The sequence below is a fragment of the Bacillus rossius genome, chromosome 1 (assembly GCF_032445375.1).
Source record: "Bacillus rossius redtenbacheri isolate Brsri chromosome 1, Brsri_v3, whole genome shotgun sequence".
In the NCBI taxonomy this organism is placed as follows: Eukaryota; Metazoa; Arthropoda; class Insecta; order Phasmatodea; family Bacillidae; genus Bacillus; species Bacillus rossius.
This window is the reverse complement of record NC_086330.1, coordinates 61,617,486-61,642,763: the sequence shown is the minus strand read 5'-3', so window position 1 is coordinate 61,642,763 and position 25,278 is coordinate 61,617,486. Positions and strand designations below refer to the sequence as shown.

At 37.0% G+C, this 25,278-nt stretch overlaps 1 protein-coding gene across 1 annotated transcript in view; it reads right to left on the bottom strand.

The window, feature by feature from the left end:
• The window catches only part of LOC134536606 (sprouty-related, EVH1 domain-containing protein 1), a 64,551-nt gene extending 40,390 nt beyond the window's left edge, over positions 1-24,161 (bottom strand). The window contains exons 1-3 of the mRNA XM_063376391.1: positions 23,660-24,161; positions 18,915-19,110; positions 6,996-7,164 (exon numbers count right to left, since the gene is read on the bottom strand). Of these exons, the coding sequence (XP_063232461.1) occupies positions 6,996-7,164; positions 18,915-19,110; positions 23,660-23,679 (385 nt within the window). The 5' untranslated portion in view covers positions 23,680-24,161. The remainder of the gene's footprint in view (positions 1-6,995; positions 7,165-18,914; positions 19,111-23,659) is intronic.
• Between the last annotated feature and the right edge of the window lie 1,117 nt (positions 24,162-25,278).

Sequence of the window (25,278 nt, the reverse complement as noted above, 5' to 3'; positions counted from 1 at the left end):
AGTTTCTTCCGCGCATCCGCGAATTCTCGGTACGCGTCATCCTGATGTCTGCGCGAGACACCTCGCGAGCCCTGATTTCACACCCTGTTTGGTGAGTAATCCAGCTTTTTTTTCTTCCCCATATTCCCGTTTGTTGGCCTTTCGCGCCGACTGTGTATGACTGTCTGGACACAGGTCTAATTCGTTTTGATTTTGACATGTGTTTCAGACAGGGTCAAAGTTTCCGGGGAGAGAAATTGCTCCCCGCATGATCTTCGGGACCAGCTGCTGATTTCCCCCTTTAGAAGAGTTTTCCTCTCGGTCCGACATCACCCTGGGAAGACCTGAGTGATATAAGCTATATATATATTCCACTTGCATCGAATCAACTAAATTCACTAACAAGATACCAGCGAGCAGGGCTTTAAGAAAGTAATCTTCAGGGACATGTAAAATCAAGGAAACTCATGTATATGTAATCGTTGGGAGAATCAAATTTTGGTGCAATTTTTTAAATTTTTGTTTATGTAATCATTTATTTGTTAAGGTGTAATATGTATGGTTTTAAATAATCCCGGGGCGCCCTCCTTAACTTTGTTACTTACTAAGATCTTTATTGTCATGTTGAAATAATGCGAAAACAAATTCTCTTAATAATAAACCAGGAAAACCTATAGACCAAGCTACCGATGTAGTGTATTTATTTATCAAATACCTTCTTCATTTTATCGATCCACGAACTCCCCAAGTTACTAGTGTGCAGGGAGTGTAAATTTTGTCTTGTGCACCACCTCGTGCCCCCTCTGGTAATTAACTTTCATTTTCTTTGTATTTTGACCAGCAGTTTCCAAGGACTTTTTATTAAAATAAAATTATTTTATTTTGAGACACGAGGGGCGTTACACAGTTCTACTTCTTTTCTTGCTTCATCAATTATTCTTTGATTCTTGGCAGCAAGCTCTTTTGAAGATATTGCTACCCTTTTCTTTGCCATTTCGCTTTCGTTCTTCGATTCATAATCCTTCTTTTGTTGAGCCATAGCTTCCTTATACCGTGCATGTGAATTACGAGCAGCGTGTATTATGTCCTTGGAAATATTGGACACGAAACTGTCTAAGACACCAGTTGCAACAATTCTATCACACACTTGCCGTTGATCTACAAGGGACTCCTCTTTAAGATTCTCTATTAAACACTCACGGTTGATGGAGAAACTTCGTTCTACGTTAGCGTTTCCATGAGATAAAATTAACATAAGTTTTACAAAAGACAAAAGTTCCGTGGAATCCTGCACCAAGAGTAATTGTTTCATCCAGAAGCTGTCAAGTCTATCATCGTTCATAGAAATAATTTTTTGATGCAGCCTGAACATCATCTTTTTCACACAGTGATCTGAACTGACATTCAATTTTGTCTGCCTTGAGACCAGATATCAGGTTTTTGTCAACAAGTATGTTTAGTGTCTGTTTAAGACGCCTTCTTTGTACAGCTGGCCGTGCTGTAACAGCGGGATCCAAACACGAACTACCTTCAGTAATGGGGTATTTCAGTGGCGAGCGCTCAAACATTTTTTCACACAACTTTTGATAACTGTTCTTACATTCAATTTTGAAGTGTAACATTTCTAGTTGTGAAATATTCTTAGTCTTTTGTAGGGCATTCCTTATACCATAACCTATATGTCAGTATATTTAGCACTCAAGAACAAATTCTTATCCAACAGATCAACAGAAGTCGTTTTTTTAGAAGACTTGAGCACATCTTTCTTCACAAATTTCGACATGATTCCGAAAACCAATGAATTTAGTGATTCATATAGTAAAGAGCTTTGGGTGCATCTGATTGATCGAAAGTCAATCTAAAATGGCTCTAAGGTTAGAGCAAGAGAATGGAAAAAAGTCAATTTCGCTAGCAATAATTTGTCCTTCTATGCTTCAGACACAACTGTAAAGCTATTGCACTGAGGAGATTTCATTTTGGAAATCTCATCAAAATATTTTCCAATACTAGGAAATATTGCTACTGCCCTTTCTGCCACTTTTGTATTTTCTACCCAGTGCACCGGGAAGAACTTCAATGGAAACAAAGTGCAACCTGTCAGTGAAGTATAATCACTTCTTCGTGCTGGAACATTTTTAAACAAAAAATATAACGCCCTCAAAAATTCCACAATTTTCCATCCTGTGGTTTTTATTGCTGTTTTTAAGGCACCATGTAGAGTATGCAGCCCACAACTTCCTATGTCCAAAATCAAAGCTTCTCCAGGACCCCTCACTAGTCTCTCTTTTATATCCCTTAAGAACTTAACATTCAAATTAGGCCCGTCCATTGGAAAATGAATTATCTTATTCATGTCGATTCCAATTAATCCTTTGGTAAGAGCCTTCAACAATTCTCCTGATGTACTATGCCCTAGAAACGCAGAAGAAAAGTATCTTGTGATCGCACAGCTATTTTGCTCGTCCCAAATCCTAATAACCACGTCCATTTGACCCTTCTGAGCGACTTTATTTAGAGACTCGTCAAATCCAACTATATGTGAGGCACTAGAACATATGTTTACTAGATTATGATGAAAGTGTGGTGCCAAACCAAATATTAATAGGTACGAAATTTTCGTCCTATGTAACTGTATTTTACTTGCTATGTGTGAGTCTGGGAACATTATCTTAAATAAAGACATTTTTTTCGGCACTGTGCAAAGAGTTATGCAACATAACTGTTGAGGCACACAAAATAATTTCGGCCTGAGTGGTGTCGTCATTTAAAAGAAATTGATTCAAGCCATGTAACTCTTTGATTGTTTCACGCATAATGTGAACTTGTGCAGGATTACTTAAAGTTTCAACTGTAGATGTCGAAGGCGTGCTTATGTCAGAAACTTCACTTGTTTGTAACAATTTGTTCTGACTGAAGAAAACCTTCAGCGAAATACCGTTTGAAAGTGCTGCTACTGCCGCTTGATGTTTTTTCCCCTTCATGTGGCTTCTAACTGCTGTTTTTCCCATAATGCTCAAAGAAAAGACACTTTTACAGACAATGCACTGTGCCGAAAATGGGTTTCCACGATCTTCTTGAAGCCATTCCTTAAATTGACCATCGAGCAGCCATTCTCGCGAAAATGAACACTTTGAATATGAGCTAATTTTAATACAAATTAACAGTGATTATTGGACCCGCACAATTAAACAGCACGGAAAGACACTCATTACAGTTACGCAAATAGTCCTAGCTTTGTCACAAAATGCCTATAGGCACCGAGGCAGTGTGGCGCCAAGCAGACACTCGATTCTCGAATCAAAACAAAGCACTTACTGAGTTTTTCACATGAAATTGGCAGTGATGAACACAGAACATCTTCTGGCAAACGCCATTCTCACGTTCGTTAATGAAAGACACGAAAACTGGCTGCAATATAACGGTCAAAACTGGAAAACATTCTCAATATGGCGACGAGCGACAGCAGCTACAGCTAGCACTGCTCGGCACGGTCCGGGCAGCGTAGCGCTAATCGGCACATTTCGGCGCAGCGTTGGCTTGATGCTACTCAGCACGGTTCGGCGCAACTTAAGAAAATAAATTACGGACGTTCAAAGGGCCACTGCCAAAACACGCACGGAAATATACATGGCACAAAAAATTCCCTGTTATTAAAAAAATTCCCTGACATTTCCCTGATAATTCCCGATCAACGTGATTTCCCTGATAAATCCCAGTTTTCCCGGTGAGTGGCCACCCTGCTTATACATGAAAAAGTCTGTAAAAATCTTCGATTAGCGACGAATCGAATGAATACAAGGTATGACCTGAAGGCTAGCTCAACTATATTTCAGGAGGGCAATTTGGTGTGGCTGTACAACCCGCAACGAAGGAAGTGAAGCGGCTAAATGGTGTGGTCTACTGCATCCAGAGAGGAAAGAGGGGACTGATGAAAGTGGTACATTTGAACCGGTTGAGGGAATATGCTAGAAGGGATGCGTTACCTGTTTGGGAAAAACAGGTTTAAGGAGGGAGTAGTGTTACAAACGCAGACCAGATCGCGACATGCGCCAGGTTCGGAGCTGGCTGGCGGCCCTGCACGGCCAGTGGGTTAGTTTCGTGTCACGTGCCATCCATTGATATAAGACATGCCACACACGCCTGACAAGGGTCGCCGCTACCCCCTCCCCCCTCCACTTTCCGCACTTTTATTTATTGCCGAGCGGCCTTGGGAATTCTGCGGGCCACTGTGCAGAGTGGTGAGAATGGACGCCGCCCTTCTGGATTGTTCGGGCGTCAGGTCGGTCCAGGATGACACGATTCGTCACAACCACTCTTGTTGGTTTGGAAAAGACGACCCACTATTACTTAAACTGTGACGCTGGCCCTGCGGGAGTTCCGAGTAAGTCCTGCGACAGTTCCTGAGTTCCAAGAGAGAAGGGAAGTGCGACATCGGTGAAGAGGGTGAGAGACCCCTTCGAGAGTGGCGCGATGCGGAGCGAAGGGATCAAGAGAGTGCAACTGAGTGGCACGAAACTGTGTGTGTGGACAGGTGCGAGGTCTGGGGCGAACCACTGTTGAGCCTAGCTCCAGTAAGGAGTGTGAACTGTGGAACTTGACAGACATTGGGTGACTTGATGAGAATAAAAATTTTTAAGTGCCAGTGATTGGTGATTTAACTTTTTTTAAGTATAATTATATATTAGTAATGTAAATATCAGTAATTTATAAAACTGTTATTAAACTTAATGGGCTATTCCTTATGACCCCAGTTCTCCTCACATTATACCGTATTTACTCGCATATAGGTTGCCATCGCATATAGGTCGCACCCATAATTTGAGGTCTTGAATTCGGTATTTAAGATTCCCCCCATATAGGTCGCACCGGTAATTTAATGACGCAAACGGCCGGCGCGCCGTGCACGAAAGAGTTAACGGGTACTGTAAAACTCCACTACTAAGAGAGCTGATAATGGCGTGATAAATTGTTGAAACAACAAGTACTCGTAATAACCGAATATAGAAAATTGAAGTCAAGTTAGATTCCTGACTTCTTAAAATGTCTTAATTGTAAACTACAACTCGAAAACAGTGCTTTGTATTGAAAAAAATGCACAGAATAAAAGTTTTAGTAAATTTAATTACGAATAAAAAAGGCCTGTTATGATTTTTTATATCTACAGCGGTTTTCGTTATGGGTTCCGATAAATACTCACGCTAAGTGAATTCACGTCACGAGAGTTCGGCTATGCTAGCCGGCTGGTGGTTATTTTCGTTCAAAACGTGGCGAAGGAACTTGTGTGGATCAAGTAGAAAACATTCGGCTATAAACGAAAGATATAAGAACAAAGCTATCCTGAAATGCTGTGACATGTTTTTGGAGTAGATAATCACAGCGACAGACCGACAGGATGTGCTCCCGCCCTTGCCGTCAGCGATGTTTATTTTGACAGCTCAAGTAATTATCTTTTCCACAACCCTTCACAGCGTAAAAAAAAGAAAAGAAACACGTTCGAATGCAGATGGAAAAGTAACTATGCAGTAAAATAAATATATTTACGGCCCTGCTAAATTTTTCTATTCAATAAAATTCGAGGTATTAGTGATTTTTCAGTAGAAACTGCTGTGTGACTAATAAACAAATTGTATCATAATAACTTAAACTTATAAAGTATTTATTAACGGCGAAGGACAGTCGTATAAGCCCATAAAAATATGTATTTTACCGAGAATGGACTATACAATCTGGCTTTTGCCGCACGTGGTGTGGGAGAGGAGGAGGATGCTGACAGTTTCTCACGCAGAAGGTTGAATAAGGGAGGGAATGTGTTGAAATGTTAGTTGAAAAAAAATGGGGGGGGGGGGGGGGAGAGGGTGTTTTTACATGGTTTGTGGCTCTGGGAGGGATGAGCCTTGAAGAATTAGCAGGAGATGGGAGAGGTAAGCGTCGCGTCACGTCACGTATGACGTCAAGCCGCCGCTACCGCCAGCCTGGCCGGACGAGTTTCTTATGCTCTCGCAGAAGCTACCACAGTGGCTTTTCGTGCAGGCGGGCAAGTAAGATAACATGACAGCTGAGACGGCTTTTCGTTCGATAGTGGACGCGCCGAGCTCGGCTAGACACTGCCGAATGGTCAGTCTAGAGGGGTGGTATCTATTTTTAGCCGTCTTTTGTATGCCTGCCTGCTTACAGTACAGCTCTCGCCAAGATAAACGTGAACACATAGCGCCCAACAAAGTGTAACAGACTTGTTTTTCAGCCGATTTTACTCAAATTTTCCACTTTCTCTGCTCAAATTTTTCACTGTTTCTCAATAAACGTTCGTATAAACGGAATGGACGCATCAGAGGGGGGTCACATCGGCGGGATTCTACTGTATTGCAAAAAACTTCCTCAAAAATTTTAAAATTTTTTCTTCACATATAGGTCGCACTTCATTTTTCCCCCATCAAATCTGGTAAAATTGCCGCGACCTATATGCGGGTAAATACAGTAAATCATAACAATACTATATTTATCATACAAAACATAATTCTTTCACAAGCCATCAAAATTCTGGGATTATACACAGGGTTGCTAAAACCCATTATACACAGAATAATGTATACAAATTGAACTATCCTCTTGAGTGTATGAGAAAGTCTCACGTGCTAAAGACCATGGTATTTGAAAGAAAGAAAAAAAAAAAAGTTACTGACTTTAATAATTGATGACTTTTACTTTTGTGACCCAGTGGACACTTTGGAATAACATGAAAAGTTATTTTCATAATTTTATTTATTTATTTGGTGCTGTGACATTTGGTTGAAGGTAGTAAAAATTGAGGTGAATGCTAGAAGAATTAAGTGTAATTTTACAAACAAGGATGGCTAAAACATGGTAGCAGACCTAAACTTACTCATTTACCTGTGTTTACTAATTAGTAATTACATTATGCAGGCCATCACTATTCTAGGTTAAGCTGTTAGTATCTAATGGCATGCCCCAATTACAACAAAAATCAACAAAAACAGAAGAGAAGAGTCTGTACTCACCATCCAACAACTCCTCCACTGCCATGCGGACACCCTTGTCGAATGCTCGGGCGTCTGCGGCAGTCTGGAAGGTCAGGCCAAACTTCTTCTCTCCAGTTTTCCAGTGGTGGAAAGTCGGCATGACCTTGTTGTACTCAAAGTCTTTCTTGATGGTGCAACTCAACACCACCTGCAGTACACACAAACTACATCAACAAGAGCATCTGGGAGAGCGTGACTCATCACCTACACACCCAAACATTGCAACAAACAACTAGAAAATGGCCATCTTCCATGGTCGCAAATTTGTATAATGTCTTAGACCATCTCATAGCATCTGTCTAATTTTCCATAGACTTGTAAACATTAGTTGCAACATAGCAGATAAAATAATCAACAGCGTTCATATAGATAGTTTGGTTGAATTTCCAAGGACTCATGGATTGATAAGTAAAATTTCAAAGATTAAACATCTCATATTTATTATTAGTTGCAATTACACGTCACTTTCAATTAAATACAGTTATTCAACTCATGGGTCTATCAATGTAAAGTCCACAAAACAAAACAAAACAAATTATAGAGTGAGAAAATACATAACAGACCTTTTTGCGGATGTTCCAAGGCAAGAATATATTACATATTACATTCTATACTGGCCGCTCACAGTTACATGTTACATGGGACTATCTTATCAACGAAGCATAGCATTGCAAACCCTTACTCTCTACATGTAAAACATTGGCATAAATAATATTTTAACTTTTTTTTAATAATTATTAGTATTTGGTTAGGTTTTTTGTTTCAGTGTAAATAATGGCTTGTGAATGTTTTAGAGGTAGTCATATGTTAGCAACATGTTGTTTTGCATATGTATGTCTGTTAATTTACTTAAATGAAAATTTAAAAAGCTGCGAAAATGCATTATACCTATTTGGCTTGTTGGTTAAGTTTTCAAGTGTAGTCATTTATTTTTCTTTACTTGTTTTGTTATTATCCTTTGTTTGAAAGCATGATGATGAAATGTGACAGTAAAATTACATCAGTGATTGAGAAAAAGAGCGGCAGGTGTGCCCTGAAGTGTAAGAGACAGAAACTGTGGTTCCCCGCTGAGCGTGGGAAATCAAGGGCAAAAGTATCATCAAAATTGAAGAGAGACACAGAAGGGAAAGCCCCTAGTTATATGTATGCAGAGTTGTTTCATTTCTTGTAAATTGTGCTTTCATTGGCTAATTTTTGAAATGTATGTGATTAGTTGTGAGTTACACATGACCGTCTCCCTCCTTCGTGGATGGAGGTAGACAGGTTGGTAGGTAGTCATGTTGTAATCGTGGTGCCGAATTGTCGATTTCAGGCTATGAGGGACATTCCATGCAAATAACTAATCAAAAATTAATAATACCAGCTACATGTCAACACTCAAACATTAACAGTCATAGATTAAACAATCCCAGACAACTTGATGAAGTGCACAGAAAAATAGCAGCTCCTAAGACTCCCACACACTAACAACCTGTGATTAATATCTTCGATGAAATCACCCTAAAGTAAACATTTAGATGATGCAATATATTCAATATATTACATCTTCTACATTTAAGCAAGATGATGCAATATTATTGAATCTGATTACATGAGCCGAACATTAATTGAACCATAACTTTTTTTTATTAAACTGTTTCTTCTCCTTTTTATTTGTATCTTTCATATATAACCAAAAAAATATTAAATGTGCATTTCCAACAAGGCCAAATCTTTATTTATAACATTTTTGCAATAAAAATTTTACTACTTATTTGCTTTTACATATACAAATTATTTTTTAAACTTAAAACTTATTTATAATCATTTTAACCACTTATTGTACAAAAAAACTTGCTTTCATAAATAAGGAAGGTATATTATATCCATCAATTTTATTCACCATTTTATCACAAATGTTGTGCTCATTCTAATGGTACCAAGCCCGAGACTGTAAATCATAACAGAAAAAATAGTATTACTGAACTGATGTTTACAATTTTTAGTAATTAATTTTTCCCACTTCTAACATAACTTGCGTGTACTTTTGGGAATTTAATTACATTTTATGAGTGATATTTTCAATCTACGTAAAATTCTGAATAAGTATGGTGAATTTCACGATTCTACATTACTAACTGTTATTACCAATATAAGTTGAAGCAAGATGTGTCACTCGACATTGGTTGCGGATTAAAAAAAATCCCACCAATTATAGGAAAACTTTGAAGGGCTTTAAATTCCAAACTAAAGCCAATATTCCAAAAAATTAAAAATACAGGTTCTTGTATTTGAAGATACCTTGTACCAAATTTCATCCAAATCTGAGATGGTGAGGTGGACAATGTGTATCTTGGCTAGATGATCAAAAAGTAAAAAAATTATGTAGTTTAAAAGCAATTTTCTCGGCTGCAGTCCAGGCGGCGCTGATCTATTAACATTTTAGAACATGTCATCTAGAATTTGTTGACTACAGTTGTCAGTGTTAAGCCCATTACGAAGCAAACATGAGTAGTTTCGTCGTTGTCCAAGTATGCATGCATTTGATTTAAACTATTAGTTCTCTTGTAAATCATGGGATTTATTAGCAGTAATAAATAATCTTTTCATCAGACATTTCAGTACCATTTTGTCACATTATTAATTTTTTGTATTGTATTTCATGTTACACAAGTGGCATTGTCATTGTGTGCACATGGAAATAAGAAATCTCATAAAAAAATTGTTACTTTGAATCTATGACTGTGCTACTTCAAATCATGCTGTAATTTATTGGCGTCATTATTTCAAAAGAACGCAAATCAAACAGTGTTACTTTGATGGGCGGGTGAAGAAGAACTGATCTGTTCCGACCATTTGCAGGGTGTCACCCAAAACTATAGTATTATTTCCCTGACTTTCCCTGATCAGTATTTCCAATATACTTGACTATTTTTTTGAAGTGAAACTTCTAATGCGACTTCCAACAAGGTTGCGTTAAACGTTTAACGCTCCTGGGGAGGGGGAATAGAAAGAGAGAGAGCAAGAGTGCTGTCTGTCTGTTTGTACGCGGTGTTCTACAAAACTACTATACGAATTTTAATGTGGTTTTCAAGTCAACTTGAGCGTAGCAGAGAAAGAAATATAAGCTTTATTTCAACAAAATCGGCTCAAGGAAAGAAAAGAAATCTTAATTTTATGACCTACAATATAAGCATTATAAGAAGCCATTAAGATTTGCTATTGTAAGGAACTAAGTAGAGAGTAAGACAAAAATAAAGATCCTGACAGTTTGTAGTGTCGCCATATTTGTTTCAATTCTCAATTTTTTCTCTCTCTCTCTCTCTCTCTCTCTCTCTCTCTCTCTCTCTCTCTTTCTCTTTCTCTCTCTCTCTTTCTCTCTCTCTCTCTCTCTCTTTCTCTCTCTCTCTTTCTCTCTCTCTCTTTCTCTCTCTCTCTTTCTCTCTCTCTTTCTCTTTCTCTCTCTCTTTCTCTCTCTCTCTCTCTCTCTGAAAATCAATCTATGAATCGTTACAAATTTATTTCCTTTATTGAAGTGAAACTTCTAACGCGAATTCCAACAAGGTTGCGTTAAACGTTTAACGCTACCATGGAGGGGGTATGAAAGCACTGTTGCGTTAAACGTTCAACGCTCCTGGGGAGGGGGAATAGAAAGAGACAAAGCGAGAGTGCATGCGTGGCACTCGAACGCATGCGCGTAGTATACCTGTTACAGGCCAGCGCGAGCATTAGCAACGAGTAGCGTCCAATATTCCAAGCACATGCTATGCAGCGAAGTTAACAGTGTGAGTGTCGTGAAATTAGCTGAAATATGTACTGATTGTTCTATTTTAATTTATAATATTCATTATTTCATTTACTTGTTTTTTTAGTTTGATTTGATACAATATGATTTCACTAAAAATCAATTTCTACCCCTTCCTATTTTCATTTCCACATTACGAAGTTTCACTTCTTCCGCGCGGAGGGACTCCACGCACTATTTTTTTTTTAATTATTTACCTACTTTGCAATTTTTTGAAATACAGAAAATAAAACTTTCACCCTGCCCTTTGCCGGCTTAATTTTGTCTTCACTTTCTTTCTTATGAAAATTCAAACAAAACCTTATATACATCATTTTATTGCGGAGAATGAAATTTTCCCTTCAAAATTTATAACTGGGGAATTTCAATGACTTTACCTCAAAATCTTGTAAATTCCCTGACTTTTCCAAACCAGTCCAACTTTCCTGACTTTCCAGAATGTGGACACCCTGATTTGACATAATGTATGGAAGATATAATATAATTATTTATTGTACAGGGCAGGGGCAAAGAGTGGTTTTCAAAGAAGTGAAACAAACATTTTAAGTATTGCAAATTTCAAACAGGGAAATGGCTATTCAGGGTTCATACACAAATTGAAAAAAAATTTTCAAGGACAATTCCAGGACATTCACAGGACATTTCACAGATTTACAAACATAAAAATTGTTATTTGATACTATGTTGTAATCGATAAAATGGCACGCACTTAATTAAAAGATAAACACTAATAATAATAAAAATGCTGTTTTTCAATATTTTTCCAGGATTCTAAACTACAACAAAACAATTATTACCTTTTTTAACAGTTTTTAGACAGTTTTTCAATCTCTTCACTAACTTTGCTACTTCGGCTGCTGATTCACATGATTTTTTTCAAGTAATGCCATTGAATAAGCTTCTTTATTCATTGAATCAATTGATTTCTCAATCTGCAGCTTCTTCTTCTTCAGTTCTTGGACAGTTTCTAACATGTGTGACCTCTTTCTACTACTTTCCTCTCTAGATGTTTGTTTATTATTTTCATCCAAGAAGTGCTGATAGCGCATTCTTGATGATCTAGCATTTGCCAACAGTTCTTTACTGAAAATAACATCACTTACTTTTTTATCTTTAAATTCATTGTACACAATCATCATTGCTACTAGAGTTTTTTCTGTTAAATTTTCCACAAGCATTTCTCTGTTGACAAAGAAACCACGTTCTACAGATGCTTGGCCATGAGACAGAGTCAAAATAAGTTTAAATACTTTCCACAAATCTGCATACTGTTTGTTGTCCAGGAAATATTTACAAAAAAAAAAAAGAATCTAACCTTTGAGTTATCAAAGTTTGTAAACTGTGAAGGATCTGGTGACACTTCTCTGAGGAACAACTTGAACTATAGTAAAGTTCCATCACACACACCTGTACTGATCAGTTTTCTATTTTCAATCTGCTGAAGCAACTTTTTAAATGTTTCAGTGGTTTCAGTTTCATTGCATAGTAGAGTTTTAGGGTCAAGACACCTGGAAAAAATTTCACTACAGGATATTTCAATGGATTTTTATCTTGAATTATTTTAACCAATACTTTCAATAACTGTAGACATTCATATTTGAACACTAAAACTTGTCTGTGACTTTCTTTTGTGTAACACACATAATCAGTTGTTTTCTTGTTGCAAAACCAGTTTCGATACTCTTCGTAAACACTGTGTTATCCTTGCTATTAGGATCAAGTGCACACAAATCTACATCATTGTTTGCCTTATCCAAAATTTCCTTCTTTATGAATAATGACATTAGTCCATACAACAATTCTATTGTGTCAGAAGCTTGGAAAGGAATCATGGAAGAATCAGTCTGGTAGCACTTGAGATATGGTTGTATCTGACTTCCAATAAAGGAAAAGAAAGACAATTTGGCAACCATCAGTGGATCTTTAGTAGCCTTCTGAACAGTCTGGAAATACTTGGTACACAGAGCAGATTTGGGTTTACCTTTATAAGAATCAACAAATGCTGTAACTTGTGGCCAAATAGCAATAGCCTGTTCTGAAACAACAATATCCTCCACCCACTTAGTTGAACAAAACTTTAATGGAAACAACTGAGTTTTTTCATTATTCTGTACAAAGTCACTTCTTCTTGCAGGCGAATCTTTGAATATTTACCACAAACATCGCAAAATACTGGCAATATCCCAACCTGTTTCCTCCACTGCAACCTGAAAAGCTCTATGTACAGTGTGCACACTACATGTACCAACATCAATTAGCAGTGGATAGTCCGGATATTGGTCTTTCCTTTGGCAAATATAATCTTTGTAAGCTTTCAAATTCACTTTAGGTCCATCCATACCAATTTGCACTATATTCATAGTTTACCTCTTCCATTCCTTTTTCTAAAGCATTCCTTACATCATCGGCTTTAGCATGCCCAAGAAACTGTGAACCAATATACCTTGTGCACACTAGCTGAGAGCTTACATCCCAGAATCTAATGATAATATCCAGTTGATCTCGTTGGAGAACTTTATTAACACTTCAATCAAAACACACCACAAAGAGTTCTGACTTACGAACACAGTGAACAAGCCTATTCTTGATGTATGGAGCTATACCAAAACACAATAAATAGGCATTCTTGTCTGCTCCACAAGAATATTTTGCTGCAATATGACTGTCTGGGAACATAGCAGCAAAAAGTATATTGTTGTCTTTGCAAGAGTTGAATGACATGTGTTTCATTACAACATTAAGTGTCCACAAAATCTCTGCTTTGAGTGTGGAAACAGCAAGAACATGATTCGATAAAGTACTCGGTTCTTTTTTTGACACATCACAAACGGTGGACTCTGGCTCACTATGAATGCAATTTCGAGATGAACTTGCAACAGCATATTCCTTTACCGTGGATTCATTGGGAATTTTAGAATAATCCCCTACTGACTTAGTTGTATGTAATACTTCAATTATTTTTACATGTTTCCCTGATTTCATATGACTCTGTAATGCTGATGCACCCATATTTGCAATATCAACATTCTTTTTACATAGTTTACAGAAAACCACATTTCGATCTGTTATATTCTCTTCTAACCACTGTTTATATTTGGGGTCTGACAACCATTCTATTCTGAAACTACACTTTCTAGCAGAGGCACTCATATTTAATAAACACACACCAAGAAAATCTGGTGAAAATATTAACGCTGCATAGAAACACTACCAGTAAAAATCACTTAAACATTTTCGCGGTTAATTAAGCAACGGCTTATCAACATATTTACGTTTGTTAAACATCACATAAATAAAGATACAAAGTTCCACTTAAATATAAACAACTTAAACGTCAATTTGATTCATCTCAATTACATAAATAAAAGTCTGCCGGTGCAAGCCATTTTACGCCAGTCATCACAGCCATTTTTTTTTGTTGCTGTGGCCTACGGATAACACTACCAGTCAGTAACTCAAATTCATGACTAAAATTAACATGTCACCGAGTACAACTTTGGGACGTAATTTCGGAGAACATAAGAATATTACTTACTATATCGGGCCGAATGTGAAAGTAAATAAAGATAAAATCATTTACGTGGAGAATGCGGCGTATATAAACACTTTTTTTAATACCTTCGGATCCATGGGAAAGAAAAAAGAAAATATCAACTTGAAAGCTTTGTAGCTGTAAATAAATTTTTATGATTTGTGACAAAAAGGAAACTGTGATTTTTTTTTTTGCTAAGAGTATTATAAAGGTAATTTCTACACTTTATAGAAATCGGTTTATTTATTTTATTCACGCTTAACATTTTCATCAGTTTAAATTATGGTTCGCTTATTCTATGCAATTGTGTGTGATTTGAAAAGTATTTTGTTTTGTCTATGATTATGATTTTATCTTTGGTCATAAACTTAAAATTATTTTAATTCATTTTCTCTGCATTTGTAAAGAATAGGAGTTTTTTATTACTTAATTTCTGGACAAACAGTTCATGTTTTGTCAAAATTTAGAGAATCGCGTTGTTATTAACAAGACAGAAAAAAAAAGGTTCTTTTAGAATGTTCGTCAGTAAGCACGTTAGATTCTCCATATATCTACTACAAGAAATATGACGATATTAAATAATTCAAGCTGGATTGCTGAAAATTGGAGAAGATTTATAGATATTTGCAAGGAATTAAGTGGATTTATATAAAATTATTTACGAAGAATAACCAGATATTATCGAGACCTGAACCATTAGCTGGGATATCGACGTGTAGAAAAGAACATACCAGGAATATATAATTTTGAGGATAATCTCAAATTGACCTGATAAAGAATAATCGACAAATTCAATGAAGATTTGATGCCTGAGTCTACTTCTGTACTTCTGTCCTGCCCAACCACGACTGACTGAAGGAAGGTGTGGAAGAACGTTTCAACGCGACGATGGAGTATCCAGAGAAGGACGATCTGTGAGCCAGTCCGACGACCAGCCCCAGGAGACCGTTCGAGAGGAGTGCCCGGAGGACTGCTTCTACCAGTAACTAGAGTGATGGAGGTCGCTTTCCGTTGATCGCACTGTGCAGTGGTCACCGAGGATTGCCTATTTTCCCTGGTGTGGTTTGCTGAAACCGAGGTTGGTTTGTTCCAGTCCCGTCCCGTCGCTGTATAAACTTTCGTCGTTTCGTTCGAGATTTCTATCCACACTAATCAACAATTATTCATTCAAAGAGACTTAAAGAATTGAAAGTTTAACTAAAAATTGTAACTCCTATTCTGCATATATATTAACTTGGCTAATTAAATTTATTGTATATTATACCGGGATCCCAGTATTACATAGTTATAGACGTAGTACATGATTGGAATTCATTTTGGAGTTAGTAACTATTGAGTAAGATGTTTATTCTGGTGTAGTATGTTTTCACTGAAACCCAGAGGTTTGCTCACCGACTGATTACTAAACGGCACACACTCATACATAATTTATTTTAGCTTATTGTAACTTTCAACATGAACTAAACTTAAAAGAAGAGAAAATTTTTAGTTTTTTTTAATCTGAAGTAATTGATTTACATCTTTGCCTAAATATTAATTTTAGAAACTTTATTACTACTTTGCACTTGAATTGATGAGTAACTAAAATCCCTGAAAGAATTCCAATTTTCTGAGATTAGCCAATAATTTTACTTATACTATAGTGTGAATTATTAATTCTGTGAATCAAATATGTTGTATGATTGTTATGTCAATGATACAACAACACTTTCGTAATAATATATAATGTTCATATTAATTTTGATCATTAACTTTGGGAATCCACAAAAAAAATCACATTGGTGAAAACACCTAATTGAAAAAAAACAGCTTTGAAGTGCAAGTTCGTGTATTACGCCTTTTTAGTTTATAAATGAACGTCTACTTCACGACATGTTATCTATGAATTTATGTTTGTTTACAATACATGCTGCACGGACGGAGAATTTACTTCAGTTAAAGGAAACTTAAGTTATTTAATAAAGTGTTTTACTGTAACACAGAGTGAGCTAAATAAAATTTCAAGGATACCGATAAAATTTCCAGGAAAATTTACAATTATTTGCGAATTCCAGGACATTTCCAGCACTGGAAACAGTTTTTTGAAATACCAGGTTTTACAGGAACCCTGCTATTAGTGTAAAGAACTGTAATGTTATTGTTTTTTAAACAATTATTCTTTTCTTATTTTAGTTCAGAATGACAATATGAATGTATTGAAAATGTAATATTTACAATTAAGTAGAGAACTCTCTGTGTATGTGTGTATGTGTAGGGGTGTTGTGTATTCGTACACACACACAAAATATGATATTAGCATTACACAATACCCATAAGAAATCTTGTAAAAAAAAAAACCAATTAACCCATTATTAATTTACACCAGCTTCTGATTAGTACACATTAAGAATGGCCCACAATATATTTATTTTTGTTCTCAAAACATACAGCAATCATGAGAACTGTAAAATCTTATTTTAAAATGTCTTTTGATATTGCTGATTTTTAATTTAGCATCTGTAAAAATATGCACCATGTCAGGAGCTGGACTTGCACTTAAAATTAAAGAATTTTTACATTAAAATATACTACTACCATAAGATTTAGCGAGAAAACTTTCAAATACAACCACAGCCGACCGGCCAAAGGTCTTTGTCTACAGATGTCTGTCTCACTCCCTCCTGCCTGCAGGCACTGCTCCCCTCTTCCCCCTCCTGATGTTCCCTCCCAGACTTCCCCTCCGCTGCTTGGATGGCTGGTGGAAGCGGTTCCCTTGTACTATATGACCACATGGCCTGGACCCGCCGAGGGATAAGTTTACCTTTTTCACTAATTTTCAGCTGTCCCATTTCACATGCTGGCTTAAGGGTCTTGCGTCCCACAGGGTTTCCGGTCAACCATGTGGGATGAAGAGCGGACCTATGAAGTGTCGGAGTTGTAGTCGGCTCTAGTATCTGAGTAAAGCTCTCAGCAAGATCCAAAAAGGGCGTGCGATGCGAATATATAGCCTCTCCCGCTTACGGCAACCCATAGCCTTCTCGTGGCGCCAGTGTTTAAACAAATATGGGAAATGCCGGGGTGCCCACTCCTCAGACTTCCTCGGTATGTCGGAACGGGAATTCTGGTGGATTAGTAAGATGTGAGTAGGTGACTACGACTTGCTCCTACAGAAAGTCCACCGGGGGGTTTTGGACCCCCAAACCCTAGGTGGTGTCTCAAAGCATTGGATTCAACGTGAAGAATCCAGGATGCACATGGAATAGCGAAGGGCGGTAGCGTGGCGGGGTTTCGCTCCCTGTCCGGGCACCCGGGCTCTGGCAAAGCTGTAACCTTCGGGCGGTGGATAGTCTAAGGGATGGTAATTAAGGCAATCCTTGGTTTTGTGTTACCATACCTACCCGGGCTCTGGCAAAGCTGTAACCTTCGGGCGGGGGATATGCTGATATTGAAGTACCCAAGGACATCCAAGTCCGGATTAGGGGGTGCTCTCCCGCTATGAGGCTGCTTGGGAAAGCACTATACCTGAAGATGAAGGGTGCCATGGGACTGATCCTTTACTGTGATAGTTCCCTGCTGAGATTTCCTCTAATGGCTCAGGATCAGGATTGGAGTAGGAAACATGGTGGTAGTGGTCCTCCTATGCTTGGAGAACACTCCGAAGGGTCCCCGCCCTGTTGACGAGTGGAAGTGTTGAGCTACTTAAGCTCGGGTACTAGCCTGCTGAGCTAGTAGAGGTTGGATAGGCCTCAGCTGGATCACGAGTAACTGGGTGACCGAGGGGTCCCAGGGATGTGAGAGGTATGGTTCCGTGTCGTTGCTACTCAGATCCCTCAAAGGGGGCTGGCTCTGTTGGAGGTCTGGGGGTGGACGGCGGAGCTGGGGGTGTTTCGGTGGGGCCGAAGTTGGGATGGGTCTCCTCAACCTCTCGACCTAGCCGGGCGCTCTCCAGTAACATGCCGCGATTGGAAATGGCGAATCTATTTCCCGGTTCAAGGAACCCATGTTAGGCTCTGGTAACAGTGTCTGGCATGTTCTAACCAGGACTATGCCCGAACGGGATTACCTGCCTGTGGGAGTATTGATGCAAATTTGAGGTGTGAACCTAATGTACATGTCCCATTTCACGTATTGAGGTTCTCAGAGAAGTTTGCTGTAATAAGTTGTTATACAGTCAATGGTTTTACATCATGACCTTCTTTAAATATAGATTAATTCGTAACTAACATGTGTTTGTTGTTGGTGCAAGGGAAGCAGAGCACTGATCTGGTTCTGCAATACGGCCGTGTGGCTTTAGGTACAATCAGAATATGGAAAGATAGCAGAGGTGTGATTTTCTGTGTAACAATTGGACAACAGATAATGAATCGTGGTATTTAGGAGCCAAGTGAAGAATAAATGTTATCGCCCATATTTAGAATGTGTGTTTGAAAACTAATAATTCAACTGAAATAATTTATTTGAATAACAGATTCAGAATTTAACTAAAACGCCATTTTATCAAACCTGACAGTAGTGGAACCGATGGTTACCATGGTTCCATGGACTATTTGTGCGTGGTACAGGGAGTAGTCACAAAAAAAAAAAAACAGCAATTGGTACTCACAGTCTGGTCGGCAATCCTCTTGCCGAAGATGAGGTACTCGAACTTGCACTTATCTTCTCGCTCCCGGTCATTGGAAGGTAGGGCGCGTTTACGGACAGACACGTTGGATAGGCCCCCTCCCCCCATGGGGACCCATCCACCCGTGCTGTCGTCGCGCATCATCACCTGTGCTCGAACACGAACCAGATAGTTCCCACTGTAACAGCCAAAATCATTTTTCTCCCTTCAATTTACTGCTATACAACATGATATGCTCAGTAACCAGACTACATGAACATATCTCCAAGAAAACTATTTGCTAAACCTCGTAACCTACTAAAATAATTTGTTAAAATAGAAAAAATAATAAATATGTTTCACAAGCCTGTAATAGAACTTCAGCTCTGAAAGAAAGTAAACATAGTATGGGAGGATAATTTTTGAAGATAAAGAATCAAGAAAAAGTGTCAACCATTACATGGAAATGTGTGACTGACATATGACAGGTAATACAGACTAATTAATCAGTCAAAGAAAGTGCATTGATAACTATGAAACACTAAAAATAATCACTTTCGAGAAAACCTAATATATTTTAAAATGTGGTTTTCTCCTTAAAATACATCAAATTAATTACTTTTATTTGTCATGTTGTTTTTACTGTTTTAACATGTAACTACTTATGTCAATTTGGCGAAGGCCTCTGTTTGAAATGGCCAATTAGTTTATTGATTATAATAAAGAATAAAATGTGTACAAAAAGTATACCTGATGTTCCTCGGAACAATGTTAAATAAATACTTGGAACAGGAAATTCTGTCATCCACGTGGTTTGGCCCAAGATAAGCAAAATATGTTGTCGGTGCTACTTGACCAAGTAACCTGAGTGTTATAAGTATAATGCAAAAATAAATAAAAGGGTTTGACTGCAATGTGCTGAAAAAGTATAACACTAATACATTAAAATTCTATTTTTTAATCTTTTGAATAAACAGTATTATAGGCAAGAAGTCATAAAATACAGTATGTTGCTTAATGAATGTTTGCTGGCTGTATGCTGAGAAAGTAAATTCTATTTTAAAATTTGTACTTTTTCAAGTATTTTTGGAAATGCATATGTTTGGTAATATTACATTTTGATTACAATATTAAATATCCATGTCACTAGGATAAATTTTGAATAAATTTTTAATAGATCAAGCAATTAATTCAATACAATTTCTTGGACATACACCATTACAGTTTTGCTTTTTGTCAGGAAAAAAATTTAAGAACGCAAATTAATAAATCTAAAATTATAACATAAACCAACAGAGAATATGACTAAATCAGCTATGTCAAACAGGAAAGACCTCACCTGTCGTCGGCTGTGCTAGGTGAGGAGGTCAAAAATATATAAACCCTGTTTTCCAATGTCCAACATCAGTCTGTTTGGCCTGACGACAGGAACAGATGCCAGTTCCCGAAATATCACAACTGTTTTGTCATAGGAAACCTATTGTGTTTGTAGGTGTTGTTGTTTTTGTGTTGTCTATAATATCTACTTATCTTCATCGTTGTGTTTGTATATTTGCTGTGTTGGCCAGGTTTTGTTGTCCACCCGCATTTACTGTTATTGTTGTCTCTTGTCATTAGCCCGGACTGTGTTCGTCTGTGATATTAATATTTTTTTCATGACAAAATTCCATCCACAAATTGTTGTGCTGTATGATATTTAAGTTTGAATGTGTGTCTGTGTTGTCCATAATACCTGTTCAGGTACATCATTGGGTTTATCTGTTTGACATAGCTGATTAAGGCTTATTCTCTGTGGGTTCATGTTTTCATTTTATATTTCTCTTATGTGTTCTTGAATTTTTTCTTGACAAACAGTGCAAAACTGCAATGGTCTATGGCCAAGAAATTGTATTAAATCAAGATTCCACATTGGATGAATTATTTAAAGAATGAAATCATTCTACAATTTATATATGTAAATTGGTAACCAAACATTAAAATTGGTTTCATAGCAATGATGTGAATAGTTCTCTGTACTACACTGATGTGAACAAAGATTGTGAAACATAATACCAGTCCTCGTGTACTCATTGCTAGCACACTCAGGGCGTTCACATGAAAGAAGTGTGCTAAAGTTGAAATGTTTGTAAGATTATTCATTTACAAGAAGAATGTAACATCTAAAACAAAAATACTCACCTTGAGATTTTTTTTTAAATTGTGACTTGTGTATTTACTTAGAGATCACTTACTCTGTATTTACAAATTCTAGCTAAATCTATAGAAATTTATAACATTTTGGAGCAATGTTAGATGTTTCTGATTAACTTCTTTGCAAATATCTATGTATATCTCATCTAACAAGAATGGAAACAATTCAAAAATCACCGTTCACCGCTTCATATAGATTTTATATTTTGATATTACGATTTTAATTCCAAAAATGTTGGATGTCTCTTATTATCAAAAATTCTATAAACATTTAAAAGATACAATTAAGAGTACATTATTTCTTAAGCTATTCTAGTGTCAGTAAATAATGTATAAAAAACAATTAAATATATTTTAGTAACACATAAAATTCATGTAATAATTACTAAAAAATCAAAATCAGGTCAAATTAACTAAGTCAATTTAACTTTGTACTCTATTAAATTAAAAAATTCCTTCATATATCAGGAAGGGTGTTGTAGTAACACTTGTATTTTTTTATAAACTTTTTGTATTTTATACATTTTAAGGCAGTAAATTGTAGAATTTGATACCCATATTATCTCTGGTGTCATATGTATGAATAACTATTATTTTATTATGTTTGTTTCTTAATGAATTTTTATAAGTATTCTTAGAACATATTATTTTATAAAAACCAAGATTTGAAGTTTTTTTTTTAATTTTGTCTGGCAGAGAGGTATTTTCTCATTATTTACTATTGGAATCATATTTCATCTTTGGAATTTTAGAATTTTTTTAGGTAGGTATTGCTGCATTGCTCAAAATTTCTATGTTAATAACAATAATAAGCCATTACTGAGAGGAAGCACACATAGTAAAAAGTTTTCATTGTGTCTATATTTTCAAGTTCAGCCTGTCCTCTTAAGAACCCCGCCTACCTGTGCACACATACAGTGTGCAGAAATTCAAAAGAAAACACACAATTTGAAAACTACTCAAGATATCAGGATGGAAAAGGGGGGGGGGGGGGGGGGGGGGGGGGGAGAGAGAGAGAGAGAGAGAGATGTCTGTTTATGAAAAGCATTTAAGAATGTGCTAATGGCGTAAGAGTTTCCGAATTTTGTTTTCAAACTGTATTTATAGGAGAGTGAAAATGGCTAAATCGTGAGTTTTCAGAGTAATTTTTTGACAAGAAATGCATACTACAGATTCTTGAAAGCACCCAAGGGACTTGCATTACAGCTTTATCTTCATTTCCCTGCCATCTTATTTTATGGTCACCGCTCAAATCTGATAGTTGTTTAATGATAGCAAGAAGACTGAATGCCAGTTCAGAGCCCTGTACTTACAAGTGATACAGTGTTGGAAGTACCAGCAAACATCACACCTAACATCTCGCCTAGCACCAGGGGCGCAACAACAGGGGGGGGCAAGGGTATTTTGCCGCCCCTCTGAAACCTTGTGGGGGCAAACGAGGGCAAAGAAAGTACTGTGTAATCAATTTTTAGATAATAAAACTGCTTAAATAGCACCATTTTCCACCTTGAAATACAAATTTTTCCGGGGGAGGACCCGCGGACCCCCCCGCTTCAACAGGGGGGATCGATGATTCTTTATAAAACAGTATATTGCCCCCCCTTTGGAAATTTAGTTGTTGCGCCCCTGCCTAGCACTAACACAAATACACCCTGACTAGGCAGGCCTCAATACATAACAGAAGACATTGAACCATTAGAGCCATATTTTCAGTTCATGAACTCTATCATGTATGTATGTTTGATTTTTTATATATATATATATATATATATATATATATATATATATATATATATATATATATATATATATATATATGAAAGTTCATTTAAGTTTAGGCATACAAAGTTAAACTGAAAATTGCAAACCATACTCAATACAAAGGTCTTAGACAAATGTTATTAAGACGAAATTAATAACTAAACTTTCTCATATTTTAATAAGCTTAAAATTAGGATGCAAGTTAAAAAAAAAAAAAAATACCTATAAAAACATTGCTCTTTATAGCTCAACATTTACTTCAAGGCTGTACACACCATACTAATAAGAATTACTAAAGCTAATGTTGGAATAATTAGGATTGCAAGAAACTATTCTGAAAATTCGTTTTCGGTAGATGGGGCACACTACACGTTTAAACTTATCAGATTGCAGATCGCGTCAGTATTGGACATGAATGACCATTGCTATTAGAGTCGACAGTTGCAATCAATGAACTTCGCGATGCACATATGAATGACGCTCACACCTCATTCATTTGTTGCACTACTTCAAGAATGATAAATACGGCCCGGCCCTTCTGAGCGCTAGCGAAAATACATTTTTGACAGCCTAAGTTTACACACGGACTTCGCTTCCAGAGGAAATAAAACAAACAGCATAACTGTTGGAACATAATTTTACAACACACACTCCTAATTCAACTAAAATATACCACAGGCACCATAATAACAAGAAAATGGAGGCAAGAACATAGCCTACCATGACCTAGCCCCATTTCACAATCCTATTCATTTTAACAAATTGTAATACACCCGTTACCTTAACTACGTACTTACTCTTCATATGCCTCGGTCATGATTCAAAAAGCTGAAAATTCTATTTATGCCCCATTTCGTACTTATTTCCACCATTTTTGAAGCATATAAAATACATCAGCCACCACTCGCAAAAGACAGGAAGTAGTCTTTATGAAGATGCTTTGCTTTTCCAGTCTTCTATTCAGCGTAACCGCGCATGTCTGGGAGATTATTCTGATAAAACATAGTTCAGTCTACATCCTTTCTACAATATATGCCAGTTTGATGTGTTTATAAATAAACACTATCTTATTTAGCAACACAGTTAAACAAATATTTAATTAATTATTTTCATTCATTCCTTTTGAAAAGAATGGCGGCGTACAATTTAATATTATCTAATACTGCTATGGCGGCCAAACCCAAAAATGTAAATAAACAATATATAGCGAGTTAAATTATGGCCTGAGGTGACATAATCCAAAATGTTTAAGAATATCATAAAAAAATTTAATTTCAAATAAAATTAAAATATAGTAGTAACAATTATTTTATAATTTGTATTGCTCAGGTACTTTATTTAAAAAGCCAAATATATATTTGAAATTATTAAAATCAAATTTAAAAAAAAGCAAGATTGACGCAGAAAACATTTTTAAAAAACCACCAACAAGAACTATTTAATATAAATTAAATAATAAATAGTTTATAATAACTGTTGTATCCTACTAACAAAACATATTTGTATACTTTAATTTTTTTATAGCGATCTACATATCAGGGGGAAAAATAAGAAATTTAGAAGTCAAACATGTAACTAACTGTTAATAAATTAAAGCTCTACTGTAGAAACATTATTAAAGTTTTTCTTTTAATTATATTATATTTTACTTACCGAGTGCCTGTTTTTTTAACAACATATTTGTCATAAATTTTGTTATGTTTTAACTTCTCGTTTTAGCTTATCGTTAAATTGCAGCAAGTGACATAGTTCCTCATGTGGCCATTGGGAACTGGGTCACCAACCCCCCAGCACCCTTAAAAAACCTAAAAGTAACATAACCCACAGGCCCGCTCAATGTTTGTTCCAAAATTGTGTCTGACGCCAGCCGATAGTGCGCCTCTTAGTCGCACAGGCCGCGATGCCTCTCCGACGCCTCTCAAAGCCGTGTGCCACGAACACGCCCGCGCGTGCAACATGGTGCAACGAGTGTGAGTGCGCCGAACGACCCGCAGCTAGCACCACTTGCGGCCACCTCGGCGGAAGCACTCCGCCGGGTGTGGCAATGTGCTACCGCCGGACTATAGAATTCAAGGGCACATGTTTTCTCTCACAGACATAAACTATGTAATGTATATTTCATCAAATGTTTTTATTTGTTAATTCAATTGTTCAACGTGCGAATAGGTCCTAAACTTGGCCGCGTCTGTTTCCCGCGCGCTGCGCTTCTGGCGCGCAATTGGCAGGCCTGCTGTAGCGCTGTGCTACATGAGGGAGTCAGTACCCACCGGGAGCTCAAAGAGGCTGGTCGTCTTCGCGCAACGTTGAGAGGCCACCTTCGCGCCATTTCCGCAACCGCATCTAGATCGTGAGTTACAGCACCACTGGCCGTGCATCACCGCGCAGGTCTTAGCAGCAACGTCCGCCACGTACTGTT